The sequence below is a fragment of the Dasypus novemcinctus genome, chromosome X (assembly GCF_030445035.2).
Source record: "Dasypus novemcinctus isolate mDasNov1 chromosome X, mDasNov1.1.hap2, whole genome shotgun sequence".
NCBI classification, from domain to species: domain Eukaryota; kingdom Metazoa; phylum Chordata; class Mammalia; order Cingulata; family Dasypodidae; genus Dasypus; species Dasypus novemcinctus.
The window spans coordinates 90,030,918-90,046,999 of NC_080704.1; the positions used below are offsets into that span (position 1 = coordinate 90,030,918).

General features: G+C 34.4%; 1 protein-coding gene across 2 annotated transcripts in view; it reads right to left on the reverse strand.

Moving 5' to 3' along the window:
- Positions 1-16,082, reverse strand: part of BRWD3 (bromodomain and WD repeat domain containing 3) — a 143,914-nt gene that overhangs the window by 55,854 nt on the left and 71,978 nt on the right. For both annotated transcript variants that reach the window (XM_058291985.2, XM_058291986.2), the window contains 7 exons: positions 15,008-15,175; positions 13,331-13,514; positions 12,422-12,515; positions 10,603-10,752; positions 9,215-9,291; positions 7,599-7,767; positions 6,638-6,751 (listed from right to left, as the gene is read on the reverse strand). In XM_058291985.2, coding sequence (XP_058147968.1) covers positions 6,638-6,751; positions 7,599-7,767; positions 9,215-9,291; positions 10,603-10,752; positions 12,422-12,515; positions 13,331-13,514; positions 15,008-15,175 — 956 coding nt within the window. The remainder of the gene's footprint in view (positions 1-6,637; positions 6,752-7,598; positions 7,768-9,214; positions 9,292-10,602; positions 10,753-12,421; positions 12,516-13,330; positions 13,515-15,007; positions 15,176-16,082) is intronic.

The window sequence follows — 16,082 nt, forward strand, 5'->3', positions numbered from 1 at the left end:
CACATGTGATTGGTTTGTTGAGGTCTTTTATCTCTTCTAGGGTCAGTGTAGATGGTTCATGAGTTTCTAGGACTTGTTGTTTTTTGGCATGTGGTTGTTCATAGTATCCTCTTATGGTAACTCTTGTATCTGTGGGGTCAGTTGAAATGTCCCCACTCTCTCCTTTCTGACTTTATTTATTTCCATCATTTCTCTTTTTTCTTTGTCAGTCTAGTTAAGAGTTTGTCGGTTTCGTGGATTTTAGCAATTTGATATTGTTTATGAATTCCGAAAATAGATATTGGATTATATTTGTGAACTGGTCTGTTCCTCTGGGCATATTGGTGTATATTGGATTCAGAGGTTTTACTTTTATTTGATTAAAAAATGATTAAGGCTTTGATTGGGCCACTTCAGTAGGATTTTGAGTCCCCGTCCCCTTGGTGGACAGGAACTCACAGAGAAACTGCACTGCAGAGAAGGGAAGTTGGAGTTTTAATGGTGGAGCCCCAAGAAGTAAATACACAGAGAAACAGATATGTGAGGAAAGAGAGAGGGTCCCTTTAGACAGGGCAGAGGCTCCAGGAAGAGATATGCACAATTAGCCTGATAGCCTACAGCTGGCCTTGTGGAGAGAGCAGAGCAGGTGAACCCAGAGAGAAATGAGTCCCTGGAAGAGAGGAACCAGGAAGCCTGAACCCTTGCAGACTTGCTCCAACATGTGGCAGCAGACTTTGGTGAGGCAAGTAACTTAACGTTTCATGGCCTAGTAACTGTAAGCTACCCCCAAATAAATATCCCTTATAAAAGCTAACACATTTCTGGTATTTTGCATGAGCAGCACCCCGTTGACTCTGACTAATACAGTTGATATTCTCAAAGAATCAGGATTTGGTTTTATTGATTCTTTTTTTGTTGTTGTTCTCAATTTCACTTACTTATGCTCTGATCTTTACTATTTCTTTCCTTCAGCTTGATTTGGGATTAGTTTGCTGTTCTTTTTTCTAGTTCCTCTAAGTGTGCAGTTAGACTTTCAATTTTAGCTCTTTCTTCCTTTTTAATGTCACCATCAGCATTGACGGTTATAAATTCCCCTCTCAGCCCTGCCTTTGCAGTATCTCATAGGTTTTGATATGTTGTGTTTTCATTTTCATTTGTCTCAAAATATTTACTGAATTCTCTTGCAATTACTTCTTTAAGAATGTGTTGTTTAATCTCCATATATTTATGAATATTCTGTTTTTCTGTCCATTATTGATTTCCAGCTTCATACTATATGATCAGAGAAAATGTTTTGTATAATTCTAATCTTTTTAAATTCATCAAGTCTTGTCTTTGATCCAATATATGATTTATCTTGGAGAAGGAATCATGAGAGCTTGAAAAGAATGTATATATAACTGTTTGGGGATGCAATGCTCTAGAGATGCCTGTTAGGTCTATTCCATTTATCATATTATTCAAGCTTTCTGTTTCGTTCCTTATCCTCTATCCAGATGTTCTATCCAATACTGAGAGAGATGTATTGAAGTCTCCAACTATTATTGTAGAGACATCTATTTCTCCTTTCATTTTTGCCAGTGTGTGCCTCATGTATCTTGGGGCACCCATGTTAGGTGCATAAAAATTTAGTATAGTTATTTATTCTTGGTGAATTGCCCATTTTATTTATATACAATGACCTTCTTCATCCCTTTTAAGAGTTTTGCATTTAAAAATTATTTGTCCAATATTAAATTCTCTACTCCAGCTCTTTTTTTGGTTACTATTTGCATGGAATATCTTTTTCCAGCCTCTCACTTTTAACCTAGTTTTGTCCTTTTGTCTGTGGTGATTGTCTTGTAGACAGCATATAGATGGCTCATTATTATTTTCATCCATTCTATCAGTCTATGTCTTTTGATTGGGGAGGTCAAGCCATTAACATTCAGTGTTATTTCTGTATAGGCATTACTTACTTCATTCAGCTTATCCTTTGGCTTTCTGTTCTCCTATCTTACTATTGTTTTCCTTTTTACCCTTTAATTTAGCCTTCTTCATAATTTTCATTTCTACACTCTTCTCCAAATCTCCAGCACTTGTTTTTTTTCTTTTCAGGAAGCAACAGTCCCTTTAAGATTTCTTATAATTCTGGTCTTTTGGTAACATATTCTATGTGTTTTTGTGTCTGTGAAGACTTTGAACTCACCCTCATTTTAGAAGAACAGTTTTGCCAGATACAGAATTCTTGGCTAGCAGTTTTTCTCTTTCAATACCTTAATTACATCACATAACTTTCTTCTCATCTCCATGGTTTTTGATGAGATGTTGGTGCTTAATCTTGCGGTTCCCTTATATATGATATTTTGCTTTTCTCTTGCTGCTTTCAGAATCTTCTCTTTATCTCTGATATTTATCATTCTGAATAGTAGGTGCCTTAGGGTAGGTCTATTCAGATTTATTCTGTTTGGGGTGCATTGTATTTCTTGGATATTGATCTTTATGTCTTTCATAAGGGTTGGGAAGTTTTCCGTCATTATTTTCCTCTAATATTCTTTCTACCCCTTTTCCACTCTCTTCTCCTTCTGGGATGCTGATAACACGTATGTTTGTGCATTTCATAATGTCATTCAATTCCCTGAGTCCTTGTTCCATTTTTTCTACTCTCTTTCTGTGCTGTCTTTTCCAGTTCAGATGCTTGGTCCTCCAATTCACTAATTCTGTCACTGAGCAATTCAAATCTGTTCTTATGTTCTTCCAAATATTTTAAATCTCATCCATCTTGTCTTTCATTCCCATAAGTTTTGTTACTTTTCTTTGCAGGCTTTCAAACTGTTCTCTATGCTCACCCAGAGACTTCTTAGTATCCTTTATTTCTTTAATCATATTTTCTTTAAATTCTTTGAATTGACTTAATACAGTTGTGTGATTATCATTGGTTAATGGTTTTAAATCCTGTATCTCTTCAGGATATTTGGTTTGTTTCTTTGGCTGGGTCAACTCTTGCTGTTTCATAGTATGGCATGTAATTTTTTTTGATATCTAGGCATCTGAATGTGTCATTGAATTTACTCTGATGGTCATTTTCTCTCTCTTGCCTATTTTTTTACCATCCTTCTTTTATATTTGTTTCAACTTATTATAAGTCCTTAAAATTGCCTAGCTTAAGTTATCAAAATTGGGCCAGGGACTCAATGCTGGGACTCAGATTTTCTCCCAGGAGTTCAGGTTAAGAGAAATCAAAGAGCAGTTTTTCCCAAAGCAATTTCCAGACCAGCCAGCAAGGGACACTTATTGGCACACCTTTCCATGGGGGTTTTTCTTCCAATCAATCAATCTCCACTTTCCTCTGTTTTGGTCTGCCCATAACCATCCCAGGGTCCAGAGGCTGGAGGAAGAGAGTATGGATTAGAGTAGACTTACAGATATTCTACTATGGAACTACTGTGATTAGTAATGGAAGAAATTGTAGCATTGAAGTGGAGAAAGTGGCTATGGTAGCTGCTCAGAGTAGGGAGAGGGAAGAAGAGATATGATGCGGGGGCATTTTCAGGACTTGGAGTTGTCCTGGGTGGTACTTCAGGGACAGATGCTGGATACTGTATGTCCTGCCATGGCCCACTGTGTGGACTGGGGGAGAGTAAAAACTACAATGTAAACCACTATCCATGTGGTGCAGCAGTGCTCCAAATGTATTCACCAAATGCAATGCATGTGCCATGATGATGAAAGAGGTTGTTGATGTGGGAGGAGTGGAGTGAGGGGGGTGGGGGGTATATGGGACCTCATATTTTTTTAATGTAACATTTAAAAAAAATAAAGAAGGAAAAATAAAATTTTTTAAAAAGTAAAAAACAAAAAAAAAACAAAGTAGGCTTTGCTGGCTAAGTTTATTGAAGAGAAGTCCCTCACTTACCCTCCCTTTTCCCTTGTAACAGCTGAAACTGAGGAATACATGTTCCCCTCTCAGCTGGCTGCAGTGAGCCAGGGGTTTTATCCAGGATCTGTATCTTGGGGGTGGGGATGGAAGCCCTTCCTGGATGCCATGCGTATTTGATAACTCCCATTTGCGGTTTGGGGTTCTTTGCCTCTCTGTCCCTCCCCCTACTGGAAGATGTGTTGTACTGTCCTGGTCTGCTGACCCCCAAAGCTGCTTCCTTGGACAGCTTTTGGCTGCTTCTCCACTGTATTTGTGAGCGATTTGAGTCCTACCTGCTTAATCCAATGCCATCTTCCAGGAACCCCAATAGTAATGTTTTAATATTCTTTCATCAATTGTAATAAAGACATCATTGTGAGTGAAATAAGCCAGACACAAAAGGGTAAATATTATATGATCTCACTAATATGAAACAATCAGAATAATCAAGCTCATAGAGTCAGAGTCTAGAATATATACCAGGGGCTGGGCTGGGAAGTAGGCAATGGGGAGAAAATGTTTAAATTGTATAGTTTCTACTTGGGTTGATTGTAAAGTTTTAGTAATGATTGGTGGTGATGACAGTACAACATTGAGAAAGTAATTAGCAACACTGATTTATATATGTGAATGTGGTTAAAATGGGAAATTTTAAGTTGTATAAATGTTACTAAATATTAAAAAACAAACAAACATAGGACCATACAACACAAACAGTGAACCCTATTACAAATGATCAACTATATATGATGGTACCATTATAAAAAAGTTCTTTCACATTCCCACTCATTGTATAGGTCTCCACCCAATGATATAACACCCTATGACAAGATAAGCACTCACACACTCCCTAGAAGCCTGCCCGAGGTGAACCCTGTGCCAGATGCCCCCCGTCAAAACAAGTAACCCTTAATTATTATATTTTCTAAAGAGTTTTCTCAACATTATTACCACATTCCTGACACTCTCCCATGTTCACCTGCTTCTCCCAAACCCTCCCCCCAATTCCATGGATGATCTGACATATCATCCTGTCCCTAGTGGCCCTCAAGCCTGCAAAGCCCCAATCAATAGTATCCCTATGCCCCAGTCTTATCTCTTCACGCACAACTACTTACCTCTACGTTATCATAGATTTCACCCCTGTAGCATAAGCTCACAACTTTCCTCTTCCTCCCAATTTTCTGTAAGCCTACTCTCCAGTCTCTAGCTCTCTGAGACAGCTTGATATGCTTAATTCATATCAGAGAGGTCATGTAGTATTTGTCCTTCAATGCCTGGCTTGCTTCACTTAACATGAAGTCATTAAGAGTCATCCATGTTATCCCATGTGTTAGTACTGTATTCCTTCTTACAGCTGAGTAGTATTTCATTATATGTATGTACCACATTTTGTTTATCCATTCATCTGTTGATGAGCACCAGGGAACCAAGAGTATCTACAACTGCAAGCAGGAGAATCACATCCATCAGCCATGTGGGATCTAAGCCCCCTCTCGATTTAGAGGCGTAGCGGACATCACCATCCAAGGGACCACAGGATGGAGTAATAAAATATACATTAGTGTGGACTTACTGGTATTCTGGTATAGAACTACTGTGATTCTAGCAATGGAAAAAATTGTATCGTGAATGTGGAGACAGTAGCTACAGGAGTTGCTGAGGGCAGGGAGAGGGAAAAAGAGGTGTGATGTGGGGGCATTTTCGGGACTTGGGAGTTGTCCTAACTGATATTGCAAGGATAGATGCAGGACATTATACATTCTACCATAACCCACTGAATGGACTGGGGGAGAGTGTAAACTACAATGTAAACTATAATCCATGCAGTTTAAAAGTGCTCCAAAAGGTATTCACCAAATGCAATGAATATGACACAATGATGAAAGAGGTTGTTGATGTGGGAGGGGTGGGGTGGGGTGGGGTGGGTGTGGAGTATATGGGAACCTCATACTTTTTAATGCCACATTTTTTGTGATCTAAGTGTCTTTTTAAAAAAAGAGAATTAAAACAAAATTTGCTAAAATAAAGTTCTTTCATGAATTTTAACAAATGTATCACATTAATGCAAATTGTTAAATAATAAAGTGGTATGTATGAATTGTTTATTTTATGTATTTTATGCATGATTTTTCTGTCAAGCTATAATTTCTCTAAAAATTAGATAAAAATTAACGGTTAGTAGATATATTAGAGGCTATATAAGCCAACTGGAGGTCAAATATTCTAGGATGTTACCAAAATTTCCATAAGAAAATGAAAGTTAAGACTTCTTTCACCAGGTAGAACCTTAATTGATTTTTGACTGAACAATCTAATGGAAATTTATGTTCAATCATAAGCTCAACAGGAATGACTTTTTTATGAAATGACATTCCCATATGCACTGAATGAAAGGGGATTGAGCATGGGAATTTTTTAAAACGATGATGCTAGGATTTGAATTAGGACTCAAAATACCATTCAATTCTAGTAAATGGCAATTAATCTAAAAACAAAGATAATTATTTTCATGACTTCACAAGCAAATGAATTTATTTCAATATTCATTGAATAGCCACCATATTAAAGACACTGTATTAGGCTCACAAAGGATACAAAGTTTAATAAGACTCAGTCACTGTTGCCAAGAAATATACAACTGAGCAGAGAAGCTATGTATATACATAACTATAATAGAATTAAAATATAAATGCCTTAAGACTGATTAAAGTGTTATTGAGGTTTCAAGAGAAAAATGTTACAATAGGTAATAATTACCTCATCTCCCATCTGTGGGACGAATGGGGAACGCCGCGGGATGGTATCCAAGATCCATTGAGGGGCCAACCATTCTTCATTAGGTTCACCTGCCATAGAAACCAGTCTTCCTTTCTAAAACATAGTTCACAAATATATATGTATTTGTGCATGAACAGTAGTATGAACAGTAGTATGAAAAATAACAGAGAGCATTAGAAATATCAGTTTACAATAAAACCTAAAATATACAGATGTTAAACATTTTCCTTTAACAATTTATTATTCATAACTTTCATAACAATAAAATAATCAAGTGAATTCTTTAGTGTATTCATCAATTTTGGCTGACAGATAATTATTTGATACTATATGTTATCTAAAAACCATAAATTTTACTCTGTATACCTAGAATATGACATGAATTCAAATAAAATTACATGGTAACTTTTTTTGCTTATAATAGTGACAAGCAAGAAGATAATCTTGTCTACTACAGCAACAGGATACAGAATGCAATGATGACAAATTTTTAAATGAACATAAAAAGAAATAAGTGGACTAAGTATTTCACCTAAATAAAATAGCGGGTAAAGCAAAGAGTGATTTGAATGAAATGAAAACAAAAGAAATGGAAGAAGAGCCCGATTCAATATAATTATCATACTCTCCCACTTTCATGTAAAAAATGTATGAGTTTATGAATGGTGACATGAACAAGAATAACATTTTTAAATACTATAGTGGCCACATTTTAATAAAGAATTATCAATATGCTTTAATATAATGGCAATTAAATTTTCAATGAAAAAACATTCTACCTTATAATTTGGTAACAGAAAAATTTCAAAAATTCCTATATTTTAGTCATTTAATAATGAGTTGTACTTAATTTCACAGATGGAATGCTATTTTTAGGAAAAAGTCATGTTACTGTTAAATATTCAAGTATCAAAGGAAGTAGATTTATAAAATTACAGACCTTCTTTCTAATCAGTTTAGGTTTCTTTTGTCTTTCTTCTAGTGACTTCAAATTCTCTTCCTCAGAGCTGCTCAGTATTTTCCGTGCTGTCTGTCTAGTTTGTCTCTTTGGAGGCTGTAAATTTATTCCAGCATCTGCTGTCCAATCAGAATATTCACTTGATGAATCACTGTAATTAAATCAACATTATGAACACCTACGTATAGAAAAGAATAGTTTGTCTTATAATTGAAAGATGATCATTTTGTAACCAAATAACAATATAAATGATACGGTTTGATTTTGTTCAACGTAAGGAAAAAAATAATCAAGAGACTTTTGGCAGCTATCTAAGTGATTTTATTTTATTTTTTTAAAGATTTATGTATTTATTTATTTCTCTCCCCTTCCCCCTCCCCCACCCTGGTTGTCTGTTCTCTGTGTCTATTTGCTGTGTCTTGTTTCTTTGACCGCCTCTGTTGTTGTCAGCGGCACAGGAATCTGTGTCTCTTTTTGTTGCATCATCTTGTTGTGTCAGCTCTCCATGTGGGTGGCACCATTCTTAGGCAGGCTGCACTTTCTTTCACGCTGGGCGGCTCTCCTTACGGGGGCGCACTCCTTGTGCATGGGGCTCCCCTACGTGGGGGAAACCCCTGCGTGGCATGGCACTCTTTGCGTGCATCAGCACTGCACATGGGCCAGCTCCACACGGGTTAAGGAGGCCCAGGGTTTGAACCGCGGACTCCCATGTGGTAGACAGATGCCCTAACCACTGGGTCAAGTCCGTTTCCCCTAAATGATTTTAATAAAATGCTTCTTGACAAAGTATATGCTTGGTTTCCAAGAACAACATTTAAAATTACTATCCAAATCACAAAAGTTTCTTTAAATAAAGATGAACCTTATTCTGGAAAAGGTTCAATGTAGTTTTTAAAAACTCAAATAAATACATACAGCCTGCCAAGACATAGAATCATGAATTTAAAAAGAGAACTTCATTTTATAAACGAGGGAAAATAGCCCATAGTGACATGCCTAAAAACATATCGAAAGAGCAGGATAAGACAACAGATCTACTGGCTTACAGCCCAGTACTCTTTGTACTATACCACACTGTTTTAACTCTGGCTTTACCAAAATCCCCAAGAACATAATTTTCTTTTTTTTTTTTTAAAGATTTATTTATTTATTTATTTCTCTCCCCTCCCCCTGCCCCCGGGTTGTCTGTTCTCTGTGTCTATTTGCTGCATCTTCTTTGTTGGCTTCTGTTGTCAGTCAGTGGCATGGGAATCTGTATTTCTTTTTTTTGCATCATCTTGTTGTGTCAGCTCTCCATGTGTGCAGCGCCATTCCTGGGCAGGCTGCACTTTCTTTCGTGCTGGGCGGCTCTCCTTAAGGGGAGCACTCCTAGCGCATGGGGTTCCCCTACGTGGGGGATACCCCTGCGTGGCACGGCACTCCTTGTGCGCATCAGCACTGCGCATGGGGCCAACTGCACACAGGTCAAGGAGGCCTGGTTTGAACCGCGGAACCCCATGTGGTAGACGGATGCCCTAACCACTGGGCCAAGTCCACCGCCCTTCGAACATAATTTTCTTGATGACTAATTTTAACCAAACAGAAAATATTAGAAGTACCTGGAGGAACTATCGCTTTGCCATTCAATTACAGGATCCTCTATGGAAGCATCACTTGTGCCAACGGTTTCATCTTCCTGCAACAAAGTACAGACAATTAAGACACATGTACGGTTATTATTCATTAGCAAATTATTAACTAGCAAACACTCCTTATTTATTCACTTTATATATTACATCCTAAAACAAAACATTCTTGTTAAAATGTACACAAATCATTTTTATAAATATACCTGTGACTCATAAGGAAGCCTATCAAGCTTATAAAAAGTTCTGGCATATAATATCTTACTGATAACAGATATATTTTATTATTTCAAATACTGAAGAAACTCCTTAAGCCCTCTTAAATGCCAAAACCACTGCATTAAAATTAGTTATATGCCTCCACCAAGTTAAAATACTTACTATCCATGAAAAAATAACTTTTCTGTTATATAAAATTTCAAACATATATAAAAGTAAAGAGGATAAATAATAAACCCTTTATATACAATATCCAGCTTAGACCATTAACTATTGGCCTATCTTGTCTTAATTTACACCTTTTTCCAGTGCCTCACACCCTAGGGATTATTTTGAAATTTGAAGCAAATCCAAGATAAAAATCATTTTACCCATAATAAATTTTTATTTAGTAATGATCAGGATGCTTTCTTTTAAAATCACAACCACAATACCATTATTACATTACAAAAATACCATCAATTCCTGAATACATGAAATTCTTTAAGATCAAGATTTTCATATAGGGGGCATCTTTTATATAAGTTTAAGAATTGTAAATGGCAGGAGAAGAATGAGAGTGCCATATATTGTCAATGCATAATTAAACACTCAATATGCAATTGACAACTAAAGTTGTTAACTAAACAAAAGGAAAGGACTGGAGAAGAGAGGAACAGAAAGGAAAGAATTGCTATCACCTTTATTCCACTAATATAAAAAAGGTAGAACTGAGAAAAATCTATAAACAATAATTTCCATGACTGGTAAAAACAATAACAGAAAATATGTATTTATACTGATTATAGAGCCAACCACTTCTGGGACTCCTATAACTTGTTACCGCTGTTTATATTCCATTAATTTCCATTTCTAGGCAGATTGCTCTTCACTGTCTTCTCACTTTCCTAAAGGCAAACTTTTGCTGGCTTGTTTGATACCCTTACCAAGATAATATCTTTGGTACACATCATGTAAAAAGTATAAAGGAATTAATATGATGCTCTAATGTTTCTATTAAATACTTTATTAATAAATAAACCTTTCATAAAAAAAGGACTAAAGTAATGTTCTGTTAAAGAGTGACCCTTAAAAGTAAACCCAATTTGAAGATACCAAATGGGAAAAAAATTACATTGAATAAATTACAGCAGATATCTAACCTCTGAAGAGCTGTCTGAATCTTCTTGTATCCCTGAATTTTGGCATGGTGTTTGTGAATTATGGTCTATGTTAGAACGTGTCTGATAAGTATGCTGACGCTTACGCTGTGTCCTTCGTAAAGACCGCCCACAACTAGGCTGATAATCGTTCTGTAAAAGAGAAGAAAAAGATATTTAAAGTAATGAAAATCAAGAATTAAACAAACTTACACAAAGTCAATCAATTAAAGGGAAGTTGATGGGAAGGTAAGGGTTAGGGATAAATTAAAAAGAAAAAAAAAGCCAAAATATAATTGGATTTATATATATATATCCAACCCATCTTCCATTAATATTGATCGCTTTCTTATTTTTGAGAATTTTGTGATCAAATTAAAGACAATGCTGAAAACCTATGCTATAGGTTGACTCACTCAGAATTTTAAAATACTGTATTATTCATAATTATTATAGGAAGAAGCCAGATATTTATATCTGTGTGTATGTGTGTATATATATTTCTTAATATAATATGTAATTCTTTAGTTCTATTAAAAAAAACTTTTAGGAGAACTTGTTAAGTGTTAGAAGTAAACATGTTTACATTGGAAGTAATCAAGTTTAATTATTTTAAATCAATGTCAGAGACCAATTTCTTATCCTATAGGTAAATGGTTCTCATCTCAATATAAATCAAACGTCTACAGACCTTAACTATCTTGTCCATCACCTCAATCAAGTCTGATCCTTAACAAATCAATTTAGCAAGAAAAAAAAGATAAAAATAATGAATGACTTTCAAAATCCCTACAAAATAATTTTATCAGAAAATATCAAAAGAGCCAACAAAGTCACAACAGAAATTTTAAAAGCAAGCATCAAAATTATCTAAGAACATTTGGACATATTCTTATATATAAATATTTCATATTGCTTTTAATACAGAAAAATAATTTAAAACTAGGGTCCACTGCCTAGATTTCTTTAATAAAATCATACTAGATTCTCCAAGTTAACTCTTCAAGAGTTATCATTATATCTGAGAGCGAAAGTATACATTCTTATGCCCTTAGCTTGGTGAATCCAAAAGTTCCAGACAGCAGCTTACGAGGACCCATGGAGCACTAAAATCCTGCTCCTTGCTAAGCAGTTTCTAATTTCCAGTACTTCCCAATGTATAAATCTGATTTTGTTCCTGTATGATTAGGTAGGCCAGGATGGACCCAGAGCAGGGGTCTGCAAACTTTTTTTACAAAGGGCCAGATAGTAAATATCTGCAACTACTCAACTCTATTTTTATAGCATGAAAGAAGCCATAGACAATAGACAAATAAGTGTAACTGTATTCCAATAAAATTTCATTAAACGGTAGCAGGCTAGATTTGGCCCATGGACCAGAGTTTGCCAACCTCTGACAAGCATGTGTTTTATTTTGTGATTTGTGATGAGCAATATTTTTAAGGTTCTACTTCATCCATGTATGTGGGTGTGGGGTGTTATATGAGAATTCTCTATAGTTTTCATGAAATTTTTCTGTGAAAGTAAATCTAAAACTTCTCCATTAAAAAAAAAGTTTAAAATAATGGCATTTTAATACAATATCCTATACTGAAGATAACAACAACATTTCCTAGATTTTGGGGGCTAGCCATGACTTTGTATAATTATTTTCTTACTAATAATAAACATATACCTCAGCCTGGGGTTCAAAAAATATTTCCTAAATGCAGACATCTACAACACACAAAATAATAGTCCCTTATCTACACAAGTGCCACCTTCAAAAACCTGGTATTTGTCAGAAATAATGTATCCCAAAGTACTGTAAAACAAAACTTACCCTTTGAGTAGTATGAGATGGCTTTTTCTTCTTTTCAACTGTATAAAGACTAATTTCTATGTCACCTTTTGTAGTTCGACATTCTTCCTGAACCCTAATAATAATCAAAGTTCAACATAATTAACAGAAAATCATCATAAAGCATCCCATAGTCTAAGAGCCAGATAACAAAAATACTTTTAAAGTTTGATTAAAAAATAAAAATTCTAAATTGCTCTACTGCCAGGGGTTAGTATTTAGTTCATAAATGGGCTATGTCCCCTTTTCTCTTATGACTGCTGCCTACTGCTTCTACTGCTACAGGAAAAAGAACAGATGAAACCAAATCAATTTTGCTACAAGTAGAAGAGTTGACTGGGAGACATATTTCTCTTCTAAATCTATTTCCTGTTGCTATGGATTATCTGGAGTTGATTTTACAAAACATGTTAAAGTTTACAAATAAGGATAGAATTCTAAGTTTGGAATTTATCCTAATGAAATCCCATCATCCAATAAGTCTAAATTAAATGCCATTTCTAAACATACCCCTAAGTACAGATCTATATTGCACTTCCATACTGCTTCAAGACTGAGTTGGTGTCCTGTTGAATTTGGGATCCATATATGACTCACATAATTCAATCACATATGATCTCATGTTCTTTCTTAATAAAATTTGTATTCTAGACTACAAACTCATGGAAAACAGAGACCATGTTTTGAATTTTTCAGTATCCCCTAAAGCATTTAGCATAAATTGAAGATAATCATTAAACATTTCTTAATGAACTAATGGCAATAATGTGGAGATTCTAATGTACAACTTATCTGGATAAAGAACTGCCTTAGTTAATAAGGTTCACTTTAATTTACTTACTAAAAAATAAAGCTTTAAGTTTTCTTAGGAATGTTATCTTATTGACTCACCTACTAACCCCATTATTTAGTTCATTAACCACCACTCTTCTGCTCCATGCCATGAGATCTCGTTCGGTGGCCATCTGGCTCAGAGGTGCATTATTATGCATTTGTCGGACACCTTCAATTTGGCCATTACGTCGGAGTCCGATATTTGGGGGAGAAGATATGTCCATATTTGGACTTCTCAGAGCTAACATAAAAACAAAGAAAGGTACCACTTTCTGAGCAAAGGCACCACACTTTACAGATCAGATCTCTAAGTAAAATAGAAGATTCAATGATAGTACTGCTGGACAATATTAATATTCCTTTGTTCTACATTTTTGCAACCCTTTTTAGTTTTTATAGTATTATAAATGAAGCAGGCACTCAATAAATGTTGAAAGTTTTTTTAATTTTTATCAAAGCACTTTCATATCTGTCATGTACTAAATCCACAAAGAATGAAAAATATATGTATTTAACATGTTTGGGAGATTCTCAATGTTTACTAGTACTAGAATTCACTAAGACAATCAGGAAGCGGTTTTTTAATCTAAGCTTCTTTTTCTTTTTACTCCATTAAATGGTATCTGAATAAAGCTTAAATAATAAAACTTTTCAAAAATAGTTAAGAGAAAAATTATAAACAAAAAATATGAACTATCAAAATTTCATTTCAAGATTGGTAAAAAAATGAAAGATAACAAGTAATAAAACTTTTACTATTATTTTTAATCCTCCAGAAAGATCCTTAATTTATTTTTCCAATTTAGTTTGTAAATGAAACAAAAATGAAAACTGAAAATAAAAATCGAATATTGTAAATAGAAGTCAAACGGGTTCCTCTGACTAAGGGCATTACAAATCTATCCTCAGAAACTCAGTATTGAACATAGAGCTGAAAGTCTGACTTCATTAATGGATTTCAAAATCAGGCTTCTAAGATATTATTTCTTAGGAACAAAGAGCCTGAATATATGGGGATATGAGTCCACTTTTCATTTTGTTCCAAGTTCAGGAAGGCTTATCTGAGTTAGGTGCTCCAAATGAACAAAGAAGCCATTCAATTTTAATTTTATGGGATACTGAAGAAATAAGAAGTGAGTAGAATACATTGTAAAACACCTTGAATTTAAAATTTGCCTTATTCATTTCTGTAGACCAAAAATGAAAATCAAATAAATGACTCCAATTATGTATTTGCAAAAGGAAACAAATCTACCCAAATTTCAATAAATAGACTACATTTTAAAGTAGAACTAACAGCTCTTCCACTATAATTTATATAAAAGCTGCATGGGTACATTTCATACAACGTGAAGGAAGAAATGCAATAAATTACTCATTTGTAGATAGAACAATCAATTATATAATAATCTCTACTGGTATTAAGATCAAACTGTTGAGAAAATCAGTTGATAAGTTCCCTCTGCATTTCTTAAGAAAGCTTTTTGTCTTCCAATGTATTTTTATAAACTCAAGAGAGGAGGGAGATATCCTGTTTTCTTCTCAACAATTAAGGGTATATTTTTTAGTAGTAATTTCTAGATTTAAGGTGGTTTTAATTTAGAAAACTCTGTAGTTTTGTTTCCTGTTATTTTTATTTAAAAATATAAAATATTCCTCATATGTAATGTCTTGATACAAGTAAAATGATTAGAGCACATTCATCATACATTTAACAAATATGTAAACACTTACCACCATTAACAGAATAAGATCTATTAATTGGAAAATGTGGAACATCTCCTTCATTCATTAGTCTCAGATCTTGTTCTCTCTGTAGCTCTCTGATTAGTCCATCAAGAATACTCTCATCTTGGTCATTGGTCTGCTGTCCAATTACCTGCTCTACCACTTCACCATCGCCTTAACAAGACCAAAAACATAAAGCAACAAAATTAAGTACACTACAATATACCTAAAATAAAACCAAACACATCTACTAATTTCTAGACAAATAACTACAAAACAGGTTTAAAATTAAAATATATATCAAACAAAACATTTCTTAAAGAACTTTAAAATTTTTGATATGTCACATTGTGTGTTTGATTTAACCCCTTCTAACCCCAAATTAGTTATTATTGAGGGGCCTTCTCATTGTACAAAAGGATTACTGAAGTTAAAATTAATTTTCTCTCCATGGTAAAATACAAGTTATAAATCAGGAATAGAGATTCAAGAAAGGTTTAATTAAGTTCAAACACAGATACCTAAGATGGTTTACATCTTTCTTGCTTGAGACTTTCCTTTTTGAAATATGTCAAAATATTGATCTTTTGAATATTATGTTTTGGTAAGACCTCAGTATTTTTCTGAATAGAAAAATTAGTTTTTATGATACACTGAAATTTAATAATTATTTATGAATAAAAACTTTATTAACTTCTATGATTCTTTTCTTTCTTAAATGTATCTTAGAGTCATTTTTCACCTTGTCCTCTAGTCAGACTAACGGTATCTGATAGAGTAACCAAGAGATAAGATATTACAAAAATTTAAGTGTGCTAAATTACAGATATTTTCATTCAGATGTTTTTAGTTTTATTTTTTTTATCTCCCCCCTTGCATCTTGATTGCTGTCTGCTCTCTGTGTCCATTTGCTGTGCGTTCTTCTGTGTGTCTGATTTATTTTATTTATCCCCCTTCTTGCTACTTGCTCGTTGCTTTGCTGTGTCCATTCAAATGCACACTCTTCTGTTTTGTTTTGTTTTTTTACTTGTCTCTCTCTTTGTTGAGTCACCTTGCTGAGTCGGCTCTCCAGGGTGCTTAC